This window comes from Pelodiscus sinensis, chromosome 18 (genome assembly GCF_052426305.1).
Source record: "Pelodiscus sinensis isolate ZL-2025 chromosome 18, ASM5242630v1, whole genome shotgun sequence".
In the NCBI taxonomy this organism is placed as follows: Eukaryota; Metazoa; Chordata; order Testudines; family Trionychidae; genus Pelodiscus; species Pelodiscus sinensis.
The window spans coordinates 1,305,750-1,322,953 of NC_143069.1; the positions used below are offsets into that span (position 1 = coordinate 1,305,750).

At 60.7% G+C, this 17,204-nt stretch overlaps 1 protein-coding gene across 1 annotated transcript; it reads right to left on the reverse strand.

Moving 5' to 3' along the window:
* Positions 1 to 373: 373 nt before the first annotated feature.
* On the reverse strand, positions 374 to 16,781 carry NAPA (NSF attachment protein alpha). Its single transcript, XM_075917989.2, has 11 exons — positions 16,623 to 16,781; positions 9,592 to 9,671; positions 8,902 to 9,018; positions 6,457 to 6,503; positions 5,674 to 5,751; positions 4,644 to 4,699; positions 3,975 to 4,059; positions 3,573 to 3,677; positions 3,274 to 3,342; positions 2,279 to 2,329; positions 374 to 1,824 (listed from the first exon to the last, which is right to left on the reverse strand). The coding sequence occupies exons 1-11, from the start codon at positions 16,718 to 16,720 to the stop codon at positions 1,723 to 1,725; spliced, it is 888 nt and encodes a 295-aa protein (XP_075774104.1). The 5' UTR covers positions 16,721 to 16,781; the 3' UTR covers positions 374 to 1,722.
* Between the last annotated feature and the right edge of the window lie 423 nt (positions 16,782 to 17,204).

Consider the following 17,204-nt stretch of genomic DNA (forward strand, 5'->3'; position numbering starts at 1 on the left):
GATGAATCAAGCTTTGACAGGGAACGAAGCGGTACTGCTAATTTCCAGCCTTACCCCCGAGCCTGTCTTCTTTGTTCCAATGCCAAGACAAAATATTTGTGCTTGAATTTACTGAACTCAGCTGACACATTGCCAGCTCAGCTTGGGCTCTCTGGTGCTGACAGGACTGGATCTAACCAATGCCTCAATAACCAGAGCAGATTTAGAAAGTGATTTTGTTTTGTTTGCTCTGCAGCCAGTGCTCAGAACAGGCTCCTGCTGTAAAGGGACTGCACGGGAACGGGAGAATTCAGTGGCAGCAAGAGGCACTGCTCCAGCATGCCAGGCCACAGGGAAGCATTGTGACTTTAGCTGCAGAGTTATGAAAATCTGCTTTTGCTCATGCAAAGTTTTATTTTTCTTGTGCAATTGGTCACTACACTCAGCAAGAGTCGCTTTCTGATGACATTAAAACATGCAGCAAGACTTCCTGTTTCTTCCAACAAACAATACAGAAGTGGAGATTACTACATGGTAAACCTGGAACTGCCTTGCCCCTCAGACTAGGTTTCAAAATCAAGAGAATGGTCCAGAAATAAAAACCTTTATGGCCACAAGTACTGTATGCACACAATACTGAATGGGAGTTCGGTTCCCTTCCAACCAGGTGCCATGCCCCCCACAGCAGGGGGCCTGCTGCCTCGGCTGGGAAGAGATTAAATTAGAGTCATCAAGGAAGGGTTTGCTAAGGTTATTAACGTACCAGAAGCACAGAACTATTTGGCTACCCACGCAGCATGGGAACGACCAGCCAGTCCAGTTCTCCCCTCTTGGGGCCCCACGTGAAGGATGCAGCGCTCCCCCCCCGGTAGAGCAGCACTACAGCCACCCAGTCGGGAAAGAAAAGAGGTGTATTTCTCATGTCAGCAGGTGTGACTGACAGTGAGAAGGGGGAAGGAGAGAACAGACAGTGAAGTGACTCAAGGAGCCTTGGGGAGCGAGAGGATGCCTGGGGAAGTATCTGCAGCCAAGATGCTAGGCACAGCCCTTGACTGAAATAAGCAGGAGCTGGGGAACTCCAGTTTGTGCTTCCCTCACATCCCAGCTCTCGGGTGGCTAGGAGAGGAAGCCACTACGTGTCACTTCCCAGCCTGAAGCCAGGCTCTCGGCTTGAGCGAAGTACTCAGAGCTCTGACAGTGGAGCGCCTACAAGGGTACGCTTGCAGGCTGGGGAGGGGGCACTCCTGTCCCCACACCTGGTAGTGAGTCTGAAATCAGTGCTGGGGGAGGACAGAGAGGGGCCTGTTCTAAACCGCAGGAAGTGAGAAAAACCAATTTTGTGCTGTTTTCTGGAAGCAGCAAGAAGGGAGTCAAGGCTAAAGCCAGTTTAAGATAGTCAGTCGTACAGACGACTGTATATCGGCAGAGGGAACCCGGGCAGCAGGTTAGGGTGTTGGAGGATCACATCTGGGAGGAGTCTGCCGCCAAGCCGGGCACCTCTGCAGAGCAGAAAGTGATGTGTTTGGCCCAGGGGAAACAGCTCAGGGCACTAGAGCAGCTGCGTCAGGTGGTTAGGTTCACAGGCCCCTTTGGGTTGTGAGGCAAAAGGGTTATGAGATACGGGGTAATACATCACTGAGTCAGAACCCTTCTCCTGCGGGCCCACCCCCCTCCCATCCCCAAAGAGATCCGTGCAGATGCTGCGGAGGAAAGTCAACAGTGACTGGGAAGGAGGGGTGGGGTTTAACGCAGATCCTCCTCTTCGCCCTGGATGGTTTTCTTGATCCGGAGCAGCATGGTGGTGAGCCACTGGTCCAGCCGCGAGATGGAGTCGTACTCCTTTACCTGCACGGTGGGGGAGAGCGCGACTGGCATGAGCGACACGCCACACGGCTGTGCTCTGCGGCTGGCCAGGCCCCATGCAGCAGGTCATCGCATTTTGGGATTCAGTCCCCTCACAGCGAAAGCCAGCGTCTCCGCCCCCGCACCTGGGTCTGTAGCGTCACGGAGCTCTAGGCACGTGTCTAGGCTCCATGTTTTTAACCCAACTGGCGTTTTGTCAATTTAACACAGCCACATGCAGCCTGCTGTGCACGGATCTGCAGAAGGGCCGAGCTCCCCCGGTCCCCGAGGAAGCCAACAGGAGCTGCAGCCTGCGCAGACACAGACATCTAGACAAGGAAGTCAGGGGCAGTAACAGCCCAGGGAAGTCAGGCAGAATCTGCCGGACACAGTGGGGCATCTCCGGGGCACCCTGACCCTTCACGTTTCACACCCACGTTCGCCCAGCTGCGCTCACCGAGTCGGTGTAGTTGTCGATGTTCTGTTCCTCGTGAGCTTCCAGCAGCTTCTGAGAGGGGAAGAGAGGAACAAGGCTCGTTTCCATACATGGCAGGGTCTCCCAAAGTCCTGCTGCCCCTTCGGTGCCAAACCCAGATCACAGGAGCAAGCAGAGACCCTGCCGCTAGCGCGGTGTTTTAAGAAAGGCGAAACTCGCCGGGCTGGCGGGCAGCCCCAGCCAACCAGCGCCCTGGATCTGGCGCTACTGGAGGCAACAGATTTAACGCACAAGTCGCAGGAGGGGCGGAGCCGCCCTGGCGGGTCACTGCAGTCCAGCACCCTCTCTGCACGAGTCCCTGTTGGGGAGCACCCAGCCCCCCGCGCTCCCCCGGTGACGGATCACTCGTCCAAGTGCACCAGCACCCTCCCACCTTGCTGCTTAGCAACACTGCAGCACAAGAGGCTTCCTGCACACCAGCTCGGTGCTCGGGGGATGGGTTCTCCAGAGCCAGACGGGGCCGGTGGCTCCTCATGCAGCTACGGGAGGAGGGGAGTCTGGTACGGAAGAGCTGGGGATTCAGGACGACTGGGCCCAGGGAAGAGCTGGTCTGCAAGTGCCCACCAGGGGCCAGCCAAGCAGGGCTGGCATTAGACTCATTGGGGCCCCACTGGGCAGGGCCGAAGCCCAGGGCCCTGCTGCACCAGGCCGAAGTCTGAGCAACTCTGAGGCAGGGGGTCCCTGCTGGCCCATCCCCAATGCTGGCCCTGGCCTTTCAACGCAGACAGCTGGGGCCCCGGTGGGTTTACAGGAGCTCAGGAAGGCGGCGGCCGAGAGCCCCCTGCCTCAGACCACGACAAGAGCCCTGCAAACGTCGGCGGTGGAGTCACGTCTCTGGGGATTCGCAGTGCGTTGGCTCTGAAACGTCCCCACCCAGCCATTTCTCCCACTGGCCCCTCTCCTGCCCCGAGGGGTCGGGGGCAGGCAGAGCAGGGTAGAATGCCAGCGTCACTCACTTTCACCAGTTTGCACTCCCTGGAGTCGGAGAAGGCTGGGAACATCTCTTCATATTTCTGCATGGCCAGCTGGAAAGACAGAGGAGTGAGTCCCAACAGGAGCAGCCTAGACGGGAGGCTCCCTGGGACAGAGCCTTTGCTGGGTGTTTCTACCGGGTTCGGCCCGGGGCGCCCAGGCGCTGCCAGGGTTACAGGTCACAGCGTCCTCGGCCAGGCTGCTCTGCAGGCCCGTGGGCTGCCCTCGCTGGAGGGGCTTGCGAGGGGTGTTTCCAGGCCCTGCCCCGGAGCACCGGACCCACCTTGGCGTTGAGCATGTCGATGCAGAAGTGGCAGAGGGCCGCCTTGAAGAAATACTCCTTGGCGCTGTACTTCAGCAGGGGGCTGTCCATCGCACTGGTGCCCACCTGGAAGGCAGCGAAGAACCAAGAGGTGAGCGCCCGTCCGGGGCATGGAGCGGGGCACCCCCTCTGGATCCTCCTCCTCCACAGCAGGACAGGAGCAGTTGGCCCACCCACAGCCCAGCCACGGCCACTGCCAGGAGCTTCCGATGGGCCATCCCTCCCCTAACCGAGGGAGGCATCTACACAGCCCCGCTGAAAGCGCCTCAAAGCGAGCTGGGCCCCACAGGCCAGGCTGCCCTTGGCTCTCCCCGGGGAAGGGAGGCATCTGTGGGAGGACGACAGCTGAGACAGAGCCCCCACCTGCTCATAGATCTCGATGGCTTTCTGGTACTGCTCCAGCTGGGCGGCGTACGTGGCCACTTTCAGCAGACACTTGTTGGCAGAGCTGCAAAGAAACAGGTGCCAAGGAGCAGGCTGCTGGCGCCCACTGAAGCTGCTCTCCCGGCTGGCCCCTCAGGGGGGCGTGAAGCGCGCTCTCCCCTGCTTCGGGCTCCCTCAGATACACCCAGCCCCCCCAGCTGCCATGTGGTTTTCTGGTCCCCGGCAGCAAGAGCGCCCAGGATCCCCGCCTTGGGCGCGCCCCCTCCTGCTCCAATGCACACCGGGCGGAAGGGGCTTCCCCCACAGGGCCAGGCAGCCTCGCAGTGTGTTCTGTGAGCTGCCCCTGGGCCCAGAGGCACACGGGTTTGCCCGGGATCACTACGCCCATCAATAGCGGGGGACACGAGCGGGCTCCACACGGACCCTTCGGAGCGATACCACCACAGCCTAGACCCTGCACTGCACGGAGAAGGCAAGGGAGCAGGGGAAGCCACCGGCGCCAACGGGGCTCTTCCTCACCCTCCGGAGGCGGACGCGGAGCACGGGGAAAGCCAGGACGGGGACCCAGTTCCCAATGACCCTGCTGGCCTGGCCGGCACTCGCCCGCAGAGCGCCTGGCTGCGGAGGCAGGAAAGCAGCGAGGCTTACCTGTTGGACTCTTCCCCTTTGTAGTAATCAGCTGCTTGCTCGTAATGGGCTATGGCCTGGAGAGAAAGCAACAGCCCGTGAGCGCTCCCGGGGCACAGAGACCAGGACCAACGTCTCCCGGGGCAGCCCCGCACGGCACAGCTGTGGAGAGAACCCCACCCACAGCCCACTCGCACGGCCAACGCCAGACTGCCGGGCCTGTGCGGAGAGCAACGCAGCCGGGGGCCTAGAGCTTCCAGCCCCCGTCACACAACGGCAGCCCCGACTGAGATGGGCACTGCGTGAACTCCGAGTCCCTGACCAAGAGCGGTTACGCGCTCCTCCCCCGCGCCCCCAAAGGGGAACCAGAGATTCACTGGCTCTGGGCAGGTGCGCAGGCTGGAACCCTGCTCTCCTCGGTCATGGCCGTAGCTACAAGGCCACCCTGCCCCACCTCACGCGACAACGCAGCCGCTACCCACACAAAGCTGGTTTGTAGCCGTCTCCGAGTCGGCCCTGAGGAGCTGTTGTGGGACCACAGCCACCGGCCCCAGCAGGAAGCGTTTTCCTCCCACCAGCTCCCTAGCAGAACTTCACAAGAGACCTGCCCGGCCCCGGCTTCGCCAGCGTTGTGCCGGGCTAACCTAGGGAGTGATTTAAGCCGGGAACAAAGGCTCCTGGACACGGCCCCTCGCACGGGAGGCTTTGCCTTAGCTTACGGCAACGCAGAACAGGTGTGAGCTAGAGAGAAAAAAGCCACCATTGCCAGTTGGCCGCAGCACCAGCCTGCATATGGGCAGCCCCGGGGCAGCAGCCGATGCTTCAGCCCCCATTTCTCCTGGCTAGCGTCTGGTGAGTCATTTTCTCTTCCAGGAGAGGTGGGGGTCTCGTGAGCCAGGAGCGCGTCTAACAGGATTCAGCCCTAGGCCTCCCAGGCCACGAGCGCCAGCCACGGCAACGCTCCAGGCCAGCGTGCGCTGACCCTGTCTCCAGCTGAAAGCGCCACGAGACAAGCCGATTCATTCCCCTCCCCCGCAGCCTCAGGCCTCACCTTTTCGATGTCCACCAGCTCCGTCTCGTAGATCTCCGCTATGGAGATGTGGTGCTTGGCGGCGATGGTGAATCGGCCCTGGAAGAGGAGACTCATGAACGTGCGCCCCCCAACACAGCCACTGCTGCCCTGGGACATCTTCTGAGCACGGCACCCGCGGTGGGGAGGGCGCAGCCGCGAACCCAGGCTGCCAAGGCTCACTGCCCCCTGGGCACCACAGTGGGCATCAGCGCACCCGGCGTGGCAGCAGATTGCGGAGCCACTCCAAAGCCTCGAACACAATTCTGGATTCAGGCCGCCCTGCTCCGGTCAATCCCCAGGCCGAATTCTCTCCCTTGTGCCTAGTCACCGTGGCACCCGTTAGGCTGGTAGGGAAGGGCCAATCAAGAGACGCAATTCCAGCTACATTCATTATGTAGCTGGAGTCGATGTGTCCCTGCTATCCTCCCAACAGGAGGCCAATGGGCTCCCTTATTCCTCGGGGCTGCCCTCTGAGTTTGATTTAGTGGGTCTTTACTAGACCCGCTAAATCAAACTCTGGAAGATGGATCGTGGCAGCATCCTGTCCTCGGCTTCTGCCTCAACGTGGCCAAGAGCATGGTGGCTGCATCACTGATGCTCACAAGAAGTTTCATGGCACTTTTTGGGAGGGACTCGATTTGGCTGACAGCACTCTCAGCAGTGCCACAGGGCTGGGAACCCAGGGAAGATCACCCAACCGTTCCGTGGCAGCCCACAAAGAGAAAGCGAGGCAGTTACATGGACATTGCGGGACAGACTCACCATGTCTGTGTAGATCTCGATAGCTCTGATCAAACAGTTAATGGCCTCTGTTTAAAAAAAAGAAGAAAAAAATTAGCACAGGCGTGTAGGGAAATAAAGCCACTCGGTAGCTCTTCTGACCTGCCTGGGAAGGATGTACCCATGTGTTTCTTTAGAGCCAACCCCTCCACAAAGTCAGGAGCCACCTAAGAGCAGCTGCTGAAGCGGACTTCAGGGAGCCGAGAGCTGGCGAGAGGCGGTACCTAGGCAGCTGGGCCCGTCAAGGAGCTAGTCAGGCGAAGGTGGGTTTATCGGATCCCCTACAGCTCCACAAGGCCACAGGGCGCAGTCCAGCCCCGCCTGGCCGCAGGGAGCAGAGCAGGAGGCTGCAAGGAGTGAGGGGCGCACGAAACAGCCCCTCACTCCTTGGCAAGGAGGAAGTGCTGTCCCAGGAGCTGTAGCGCTTGTTTTGGGTACAAAACGGTCCTTCTGCCTGGCTTAGGGCGTCCCAGCCAGCAGCCCACCTCTGGAAGGGAGCTCCACTACTGGCGAGGAGAGCAGAAAAAATAATCCCACTAATGAGAGGAAAAATACCACGAACCCCACTGGGACAGGAGCAAATCCCTCCCCCACCATCTCCCCCCCTTGCAGAAACACCGGCAGCTCTGTGGAGAGCCACGTGGCTGGGTAATCGGAACAAGCCGCTGGAAGATTAGGCAAATCCCCCGAGGATTACGTGTGTCGTCTCCTCGGGTTACTTCCTTATCTCTTCTCCCAAGCGGCTCTCGCTGTGCACTCGGCCTATGCTGGCGCCCACCAGGCCAAGGGGCACGGAGGCAGCACGCGAGGCCTACAGAGCACTCCCAGGCCTGCCTGTCAGCTGACGCCCCTTCCACAGCACCAAGAAGCATTAGGTCCAAGAACCCCTCCAGTTCTCGGCTGCACAGAGCAACTCAGCTCCGAGAAGCTCAAGGAGGAGATGTCACCGTTTGCCGCATGGCCAGCCCCAGCGCCGCTCTGCAGGCTGCCCAGGCTAGCTCGTTTCAGCGGCTCTCCTGCTCCGCGTCACACCGAGCACGTCGGGGGAAGAGGGACGCTCCCAGGGGGCAGGGCTGGGCCGGGGTTACTGAGGCCCCGTTCCGAGCGGGAGGGTGCCTGCTGCGTCGTAGCCACCCCAGAGCAGGGCAGTGGCTCAGGCCGGACTGCAAAGCAGCCAAGCCAGGATGGAAAATCCCGTTGAACTGGTTATAGGCAGCGTTTAGCTGCTTAACTGATTGGGGGAGGGGGGTGCAGGCCCCTGTGTGGCGTGGGAGCAGCCCTTCGCCCAGTGGGCTGCTCCTGGGTACGGAGCAACCAGTTACGCAGTCACGGCCCGACTTCACTCCCGCCCAGAATTCCAGCTGCCGTCCGGCGAGACAGCCGCCAGCGCTCCGCCAGGGCAGCCGGCCCGGAAGCTCGCACAGCGTCCCAGTAACGGGTGTATCCCGGCGCGATGCAATTGTGCGTTGCACGGACCGCGAGCGGGGTGGCTCTCCGGCAGCTCTCCCAGCACGGCAGACAGCTCCTCCGGCTGCACAAGGGTTGCCACGAACTAGGGACCTCAGCGTGTCATGTGACAGGCCCACGGCCCAGCGGGGTCAACTCCCCCAGGCTGCAAGTCACCCAAGAGCGGCCAGATTGGGCAAGATGGACCTTTGCTCTGCCCCAGCAGCCTGTCTGCTCGCAGGGGCCAGTGCCAGGTGCTCCAGAGGGAGGGAACAGAACCGGGAATCCTCCAGCGATCCCACCTGTCGCCCATTCCCAGCCTCTGACACACAGAGGTAGGGACCCCATCCCTGCCCATCCTGGCTAACAGCCATCGATGGACCCAACCTCCATGAATTCATTTAGTTCTTTTTTGAACCCTGCTAAAGTCCTGGGCTTCTCAACATCCTCTGGCGAGGAGTTCCACAGGTTGACTGTGTGCTGCGTGAGGAAATCCTTCCGTTTGTTCGTTTTAAAACCTGCTGCCTGTTTACTCCTTCCCATAGCACAGGAACTGGGAATGAATAACTCTTCCTTATTTACGTCCATGCTGGCAAGCGCAGTGATCGGCTTCCAGTGGCGAAGGGTGCAAATCAGGGAAAGAATTTTTCCAAAAGGGGTCTGCAGTCCCTCTCTACCCCTCTCCGTAGGGATCTAGTGGCCACGACAGACCTAGAGCTGGATGCTGCGGCTCCAACTCAACATGCACGTTAGGTAGCCCCAGCTGACGGTGCAGTAAACCCTCAGCCAGGAGGCCAGGAACAGACCCGGGGGAGTTACTCCGTCCCAGCAGCCTGCCGGAGTGTGGCTCAGCTTCTGAAAGGACTCTCCCCGCCCCCCGTGGCTCAGCCCTCGCCTCCAGCCGGGACGTGACCCCAGAAGTCCCGACTTCCAGCTCCTGCGGGGCAGCCCCGGCAGAGCCGTTCCCGGCTAGCGCCTTACCTTGCGGGTCAGCTTTCTTGAAGGCGTTGCCAGCGTCCACGAAGCTGGTGGCTGCGTCGTGCTTGCTCTGCAGCTGCAGGTGGAGCTGGGCTGCCTGGCAGAAGGCATTCCCTGCAGCTGGAAAGGAAGCCACCAGGGTGAGGAGCGGGGCTTCCCGGAAGCGGAGCGCTTGGGCGGCCACTCAGGGGAGACCCCAATGCTGCCCAGCTGATTAGCAGGGACCTCCCCCAGCTAGGTTCTGTGGTGGTGCACATGCACACGTGCCTCAGTGCACAAGTGAAAATCATTCCGCACCGGGATGGAAAAGATTAGCGGGAGCACGGGTGAGGCCGTTTGCAACGCAGCCGGTCAGAGGGACACCCAGGGGTTATTTTGCAGGTGCAGCTTCCTCGTCCTGCAGAGCGAAGGAAGCCGACACGGAGGTGGCGCTGCCCGGCGGTGTCTGGCCACACGGCGGGGCTGTGTCCCACTCCGGCTCTGGGCATGCAGGGCAGCAGCAGCTGCTTCCTCTGACTGCGCGGTGCCTAGCCCCCACCCCGGGGCTCACTAGCAGGCTCGCGGCCTGGCTTTCAGAGCCACCCATCCCTTGCAGGACTCGGCACGCTGGGCAGAGACCAAGTTGCAGAGCCCCAGAGCCAACGGTTGCAGCTCGGTCCTGCTGGGGGACCCGCCCCAGAGCAGCCTACGTACCGCTCCAGTTCTTGACCATTTTGAACATGTTTGCCGCGCGGGCGTAGAGATCGCATGCTTCTTCTATCCTGGAGGAGCCCCTGCAAACAGACCAGCCGGCACCTCGTCAACTCACCGCCCTGGAGACCCGCACCCGCCATTCCAAGCCCCGGAAACGCCACGCCAGGGGACCATCTCTCCCCTCGTGGCCACAGGCCTCGGCCTACGATAACAGCTCCCCCACGGACACGGGCCAGAGTGAGCCTTTACCTCCCCAGATGCCGCTTCTAGCTGGCCTGCCACCCGCGCCCCCACAAAGACAGGAAGCCGTCACTGGAAGCCCAGAAGAAACAGGCGCCACTAGGCCACTGGTCACCAACCAGGAGATCAGGATCCACTGGTAGATCTTGGGGCCTCTAGCAGGGGATCCAGACTGGTTTGGCCTAGAGGCTCCCTCCCCCCCCGCTGCACATCTCCTGCCCTTCGCCTTGGAACTGCCCCACCCCGCTTGCAGGGCAGGGGAAGAAGAGGAGGCTGCGGATGTCAAGGTGCCTGTATCCTCTCTCCACTGAGCAGGGAGGGGGCACCAGGGCCGGGGATGGAGTTTCCTGGCTGCTTTGGGAGTGGTGCCTGGCCAGGGCAGGGGGGAGCCCCACGGCTCCCACCCGAGGTAAGTCCAGAAGAGCAGGGAGTAACGGGGCGTCACTCACACCAGTGAGGCAGGGTCACCGGCTCAGGGGCTCAGCCAGGAGAAACACGTTCTGAACGGAGCTATCAGCTCCCGCCCGCTAATCCCCTCCCGTAACTGCGCTCAGCTGCTAATCGGGCAAAACAGCTGCTGGCGTGGGGGGGCCATGAAAGCCACAGGCCTTCGGGCTGGGGGGCCCCTAGAAATAGCACATTCCCCGGTGCAGGGCACTCGGCTGCCAGCCCATGCCCGCCAGGACCCAGCAGCGACAGTCGGTCTGCCCAGCAAGCCCAGAGGAGAAGTTCCCAAGCTGGGTCAGAGGCAGCCGGCTAAGACAAACAGGTCCAGTCAGACACTGCGGCAAGAAGGCACAGCCCCCAGCTGTGCTAATGAACACCCCCCACCTACTGAAATAATCCATCCCGACTCAACACACGGGGCCGAGGGGACTGGCAAGCCAAGCTGCGTGGTGACGGTGGGGTATTTCAATCAGGAGCGCTGAGTGTTCATGCTGCACTTTCCCCTCCATTCAGAACTCTGCTAAATTAGTGGCGGCAAGAGACGGAGACACCGGTAGCAGGGAGCGGTTTGCCGGTGCCTCAAGCAAGCCCTGCAGAATAAACCCTTCTATTGCCCTCCTCCAGGACTCTCAGGCACCCCGTGATCACTCAAAGTGCCACCTCTTTTACAGGTGGCTGAAACAGAGGCAAAGTAACTTGGTCTAATATTGCAAGACAGTGTGAGTGCCACAACTAGAACCCACGTACCCCACAGCCCAGCTCCTCTGTACCCCAATACGTGACTAACACCAGGGTGCTGCAGAAGAATTTCGACTTTATCTTCGAGACCATTTATACCCTGGAATCCAGACTGCCAGCTGGCTTAGTGCCAGGTGCGTTTGTTTGCAATAAACACGCTACTTTTACCTGACAAGCAACTATTCCCATGTCTCCCCCCCGACAGGCGTTTTCGTTCCATTCGAAAATTGTTTGCACATGAGACAGACCTCGCCAAACAGCTTGTTGAGTCAGCGAGTTTTTCCAGTGGCTCGGATCAGCTTGCGGGACAAAGTTATCCCTCAGCCTCACGGTGGTTTCCAAAAAGGGGCCAAAGCTGGAGTCTCCATGGTTGCCGCCGCATGCGTTAACTGAACGTGCCGCTGCCCTGGGCGGCGCGTACACCACAGACCACCACTAACTGCAGCGGGACTGCATGAGCACCAGCGCTAAGCCAACTGAAGTCACAAGGGGCAGGACCATGGAAACTCTGGCCAATGGTTCCTCGCAAAAGCAGGAAAGAGACTAACAAGCTAAATACCCCGAGCTGAAAGGACTAACCCGGAAATGAGGCTGCCTGAGGAACTGGCTATTTGGAAAACAGCGAAGCAGCCCACTGCAGAGGTACGTCGTGCACCCAGCTCACGCCACTCCCCTGCAATCCAGCATCTCAACCCCAGCAGGCAGCCGGGCCCTCTGTGGGGTCCAGCTGGATCAAGGAAGTTCCATGCCACTCCGTGAGCCCTTACCCACCCGGGCCACCTGCTGCTGTGCGGATGCTGGAGTGCTGCAGTGTCCCCTGGGCTCCTTGGTCGAGTTGTTCCCCAAGGCTGGCCTTGCAGCTCTGCCCCACCCTTCCAGCTGAGAAGCAGCCACGGAGCGGCCCGACCGCTGCAGATTTCAGCAGCATCCAGCATGCTCTGCCACGAGGCGTTCGAACGTGAGAGATCAGCGCGGGAAGCCGATTATTCCACTGAAATATTGCAGCACACAATGTTCTACCCTATGTTCCCTCTTTATGTTGGTGCCACAAACTCGTAAGTACCAGGGTGCGAAAAGCAGAGAAACTGGACACTGCTCAGAGCGGAAGCGTGACCTGGTGGTTAAGGTGCTGGGCTCCAAACCCAGCTCTGAAACAGAGTTACCTGGTCCTCTGCATCGCACCTATGACAGAGAGCAATCGTTCCCTATTTCACAGGGCGAGGCACTCACACGACAGAGAGAACGGACCTTGCAGGTAGCAACATCCAGCATCTGACAAGGAAACTAGTATTGCTAGTTATGTCTGCAAAGCAGACTGCCGCAACTCACTACGGAGAAAGGCAAAATTCAGACTGAGGTTCCAGATCAGCGTCTGCGTCTTATTTACAGGTGCAAGTTTTAAGCATTTGACTTATGGAAGGCCAACATGTTAAACCTGAACAAAATGTATGTGGTAAGCGGTGAGATTTTGGGGGGAAGTATCCCTTGTTCAGACAAGCTGCTGCCAGTTAGCATTTCGCACAATGGGATCCGGTATTACATACCCACCACTTGTTTAACAGGAGTTGAAATCATCTCATTTGTGATGCGCTGAACACATCACTAGAGAATTCTGGTTGCTAAAAAATGTCCTAAAAGGTTTTCAGGGGAAAGATTTTAGCCCAAATCCCGGTGACTTAACAGGGCTTGCTCCCCTGGATTCCTTGGCTTTATTTAAAAATTCCCTTCAACGATGTCTCTTAAAAATAGAAGCTGTGCACGTGTACACCCACACTATACATATATACAAACAAGCTCAGCAGAAAACATTTCCCTCGCGCATTACAGGGCCACCTCTCTGTTCTGCTGCTTGTCCAAACTGCTGTTGGAGCACATACTTGGGAAGAGCAGAGCCGCACAGAACAGTACTACTGTGTCGCATGCCAGCGGGAAATCCAGGTGCCTAGAGCCAGGACACACCGGCCTGGAACGATCAGCTGGCAGCGTGTGCTGCATTCTCACTTGTTACAGGCAAAGAATGTTAGGAGGCAAAATTAACAGCCTCTTCTGGGGGAGTTTTCAGTTTCCTATTTTATTATTAATCACACTCCAGACATCAGCCACTTCCTCTCTGCCCTGGAGACCTGCCTGCCAGCCCACCCCGCAGCCTTTTTTTTGCGCTGGCGGAGAAACCCTTCTCTGTGGCAGCTCTCAAGGCCCAGAGCAGGGAAGCTAGTGACCCAGATGGGAGAACACAGCCTGAGTCATAAGAAGCTCATCCTTTGCTCCCCCACCCCTACTCCTCTGGTTGCTACTGCTGCTTCACTGAGAACCCCGCTGCAGCAGAACGAGATGCACAGCTGACAAGCTGCAGAGAAACAGTCCCCATGTAGGGCCCAGATTAAAGCCAAAAACGGTGCTGGCTTCCCACTCACCCCATCTGCCCCGATGAAACAGCATTTTAACCACCCGCCCGTGCGCACACATGATGCATCCTTTTCGATGGGCAGCCTCCGGCCTCGTCGCCGCCACTCACAGCGCTCACTGCCAATCCCATTCACCAATAATGCAGGCCTGCTCCTCACAGAGCATCCCAAGCACCCTGCACAGCAGGGGTTGGGAACCTTTTTGGGGTCGAGGGCCACTGACCTGTACAAAGAGCAGTCAGGGGCTGCACACAAGTGAGAAGCGGGGGGACTGGAGCACCAGCACAGGCTCCCCAATACTGGAGGGAGGACCCTGAGCCTTGGGGGCCGGAATCAGGCAAGCCGGGGGCTGCATCTGGCCCTGGGCTTTAGGTTCCCCACCCCTGCGGTACAGTTTCTAGAATCCCAAGCAAAGGTATTTCTGCAAAAATCGACCCCCTTGCCAACTAGCTTTCCCTGCAATTTCTCCTATATTCAGCCCCCCCCCCCCCTTTTCCATTCAGTCCTACCCATTACCTCTGTATGCTACTGTCGGATGCTTGCACCTGCCCATTGTTTGTAGACGGGACACCAAGCATGTTCAATTTAGATTAATCAACTAATCGAGTAGTCGATTATTTGCATCGACTATTCACCCAGTCGATCAGGGCGCCTCCACCTTTGACATGTAGCAACTGCCCCGCCAGCTCTCGCTGCATCTCCAAGGTGGACGCGTAGCGAGGAGCACGACCAGCCGGGGACTCAAGCAGGGCCCCGCACTCCCTGCTTTTGAAATGTACAGGAGTCCGGGGAGGCCTCTGGTAAATTTCAAAAGCAAACGGAGGCGGGGCCAGCGGGGGGCTGTTTGAGTCCCCTGCTCGGCCCAGGCTCCCCGCAGCGCGTCTGCTTTCGAAACGTTGCAAGAAGGCGGAAGCACCGCCAGTTCCCCGCTGCATCCCTGCCCCTTCTCCGCACAGAGGCGGTGCTGAGGGGAACCAGCTTTTACACCAGCTCCCCCAGCACCGGCTCCGCCTCCCTTGCTGCCTCTCTCTGATAGAGGCGGGGGCGGGGGGGGAGCTCCCTTGCTGCCTCTCTCTGATAGAGGCGGGGGCGGGGGGGGAGCTCCCTTGCTGCCTCTCTCTGATAGAGGCAGAAGGGGGGAGCAGCTAGTCAACTAGCATGCCAACTACCTGCTCCCATCCCCTACTTCTCCCGTCGCTTGCTGGCTCCCCAGAACACGGCCCCCAAAATCTGCATCGGCTTTTCTCTAGCAGCCCTAGGGCTTGGTAAGCGCCTCGCTAATGTGACGCTCATGGTCACCCTCAAGCTGTTGGCCACTACCTCCTCCTCTGGCGAGGGAAGCCACGGAGCACTCACCACAGAACGTGCCTTTCGCTCCATTACGAAGGATCCGAAGGCCTAGTGGTGTTGATACCAGAGCTTAGGCTGGCTCAGCGGCCCCTCGCGAGGTGTGAATCTCTCACCCCCCGATGGACAGTCCCTCAACCCATGTTTCAGGTCGACACCAGGCCTAAGTGACAGTCGAGACATTGGCAGATACACCGGGGACTGGACAGGAAACCGACAGCGCACAAGAGCGAGCGGTGACGTTCTGAGCGAGACACCCAGGCGGTGACGGACTCTCACCCTCCACAGCCCAGACACACACACCTAGTTCTGCCAGGCCCACCTCTACATGCAGGGGTCTCCACTTTTTGAATTGAAGTGCAATGCAAGATCCACCTCAAACCCAAACACGCTTTCCCCGCCTCCTTCCCACCCCTTCTGAGCCCCCCACCCCCTCACTCGGTCCTCTCTCCTCCACTCACTTTTATCAGGCTGGGGTGCAGGGGAGGGGGACGCGAACTCTGATCTTGGGCTAAAGGATTTGGAGTGTGGGAGGGGTTCTGAACTGAGCATGGGACAGGGAGCTGATGTGCAGGGGGGGGCAGGCTCTGGGAGGGTGTTTGGGTGCCTCAGGGCTAGGGCAAGGATTTGGGGAGCAGGAGGGGTTCTGGACTGGGGCCGGGGTTCGGAATGCAGCCTCCAGTTGGGCACCGCTCACTGCAGGTGGCTTCTGGGAGGTGGTGCAGGGGACTAAGGCAGGTTCACCCCGCCCCTGGTCCTGCACCAGTCCCAAAAGCAGCCAGCAAACTCTCCCCATTCCTGCGCCTTTCTGCTCTGTGGAGATGGGGTACAGAGTGGGGGGAGGGGAACCCTGACATCAGCACTCCCCTCCCCCCCATCTTCTTCCCCTGCCGACACAGCAAGCAAGAGGCTCCCGGGGGTGCAAGGCAGCTCCACGGCAGAGGGCAGGAGCAGCAGTGCTGAGAGGAGCAGATGAAGCGCCGGCACGGTCAGAGGCTCCAAGTTCTACCAGCAGATCCCGATGGACTGGTCGGTGACCAGGCCTCCGCTGCTCACGCCCCACGGGGTTAACCTCAGCAGATGGGGCTGTGCCCGCCCCAGTGCAAGCTAACCCAGGTGTCAGCCGCAATTAACGCTGCACCAGGGCAAGCGCACATCTTGATTCACTGCAGCCTCTCTCCCGGCCGTGCCCTCCCGCCGCCCAGCAGGAAAGGACTGTCCCCCGCCCCACAGCGCCTCCAAGCCGAGCAGCAGGGGGGCTGGTGTGTTCCTGTGATTAGACCAGGCCTCGCCGCCTTCCCTGTGCCTCGCCTGGGCTTCTGCAGCCAGGCAGCTGGCGGAGCTACAGGGTGAGCCACCTGGCAAGGCTGGATTCTCCCCCCCCCCCCAGGGCTCACCCGGCCAGGGACCCCCCCCCGACTATCCTCCCAGGGCAGAGGCCACAGGGTAGACAGAGATTGTACCCCCCATCACTAGCCCCCCCCCGCACTAGAACAGCCCTCGGGGGTGGGGGGAGGGGCAAACCCAGGCTGGGCGGGGGGGGGGGGGGGGGGGACCGGGCCCGGGGAGGGGGGGGGGGGAGGATCGGTCGGGCCGGGGGGGGGGGGGGCCCGGGGGGGGGGGGGGGGGGGGACCCGGGGGGGGGGGGGGGTCGGACAGGCCCGGGGGGGGGGGGGTCGGTCGGTCGGGCCCGGGGGGGGGGGTCGGTCAGGCCCGGGGGGGGGGGGGGGGGGGGGGGGTGGTCAGGCCCGGGGGGGGGGGGGGTCGGAGGCAGGCCCGGGGGGGGGGGGTCGGTCGGGGCCCGGGGGGGGGTCTGGCCCGGGGGGGGGGGGGGGGGGGGGGGGCCCCGCTCACCCGAAGAGGCCGGCGAGGAAGGACTGGGCGCCGCGCACCTTGCGCTCGGCCTCGGCCAGCAGCTGCAGCGCCTCCTTCTCCTTCCCGGCCGGGTCCATGGCGGGGGGGGGGGCTGCCGCGAGCGCCGCGTCACGTGACCGCGCCCGGCCCGGCGCCCGCCCTTTTGTCACGGGACGGGGCCCTCCCGCGCCACGTGACCGCAGAGGGGGCGGTGCCTGGAGCACGTGACGCGGGCGCTCGGTTCCCCCCGCCGGAAGTGCCCTGGCTAGAGCGCCCCCGCCTGGGCAGGGGGCCCCTAGAGAGCGGCAGCGTGACGTGCCCCCTCGGTTGCTATGGAGACAAGCCCGAGAGAGCCCTATGGCGCCCCCTGCTGGCAGGCTCCTGTGGCAGGCCCAGTGCGCAGCGGGGTGACCTTGGCCTGCCATGGAACCGCCCGGCGACCCAGCTGGGTTCCACGCGTGGCCGGCGCAATGTCGGTTCCTGTGGCCACGTGCCGCCGACTCCCCTCTCGTTTTTTTCCTACCGATATTACTAACGTGACGCACTGAAAACAGGGCCCATGCAGCGAGGGGCCTGCTGACT

What these genes read in the sequence shown, in the direction of transcription:
- NAPA (XM_075917989.2), bottom strand. Translation starts at nt 16,720, where the DNA reads ATGGACCCGGCCGGGAAGGAGAAGGAGGCGCTGCAGCTGCTGGCCGAG. An exon ending in TCGAGATCTACACAGACATG is followed by an intron (nt 5,752 to 6,456) that starts GTGAGTCTGTCC and finishes CTCCTCTTCCAG; the next exon opens with GGCCGATTCACCATCGCCGC. An exon ending in AGCTGGTGGACATCGAAAAG is followed by an intron (nt 4,700 to 5,673) that starts GTGAGGCCTGAG and finishes CTTTCTCTCCAG; the next exon opens with GCCATAGCCCATTACGAGCA.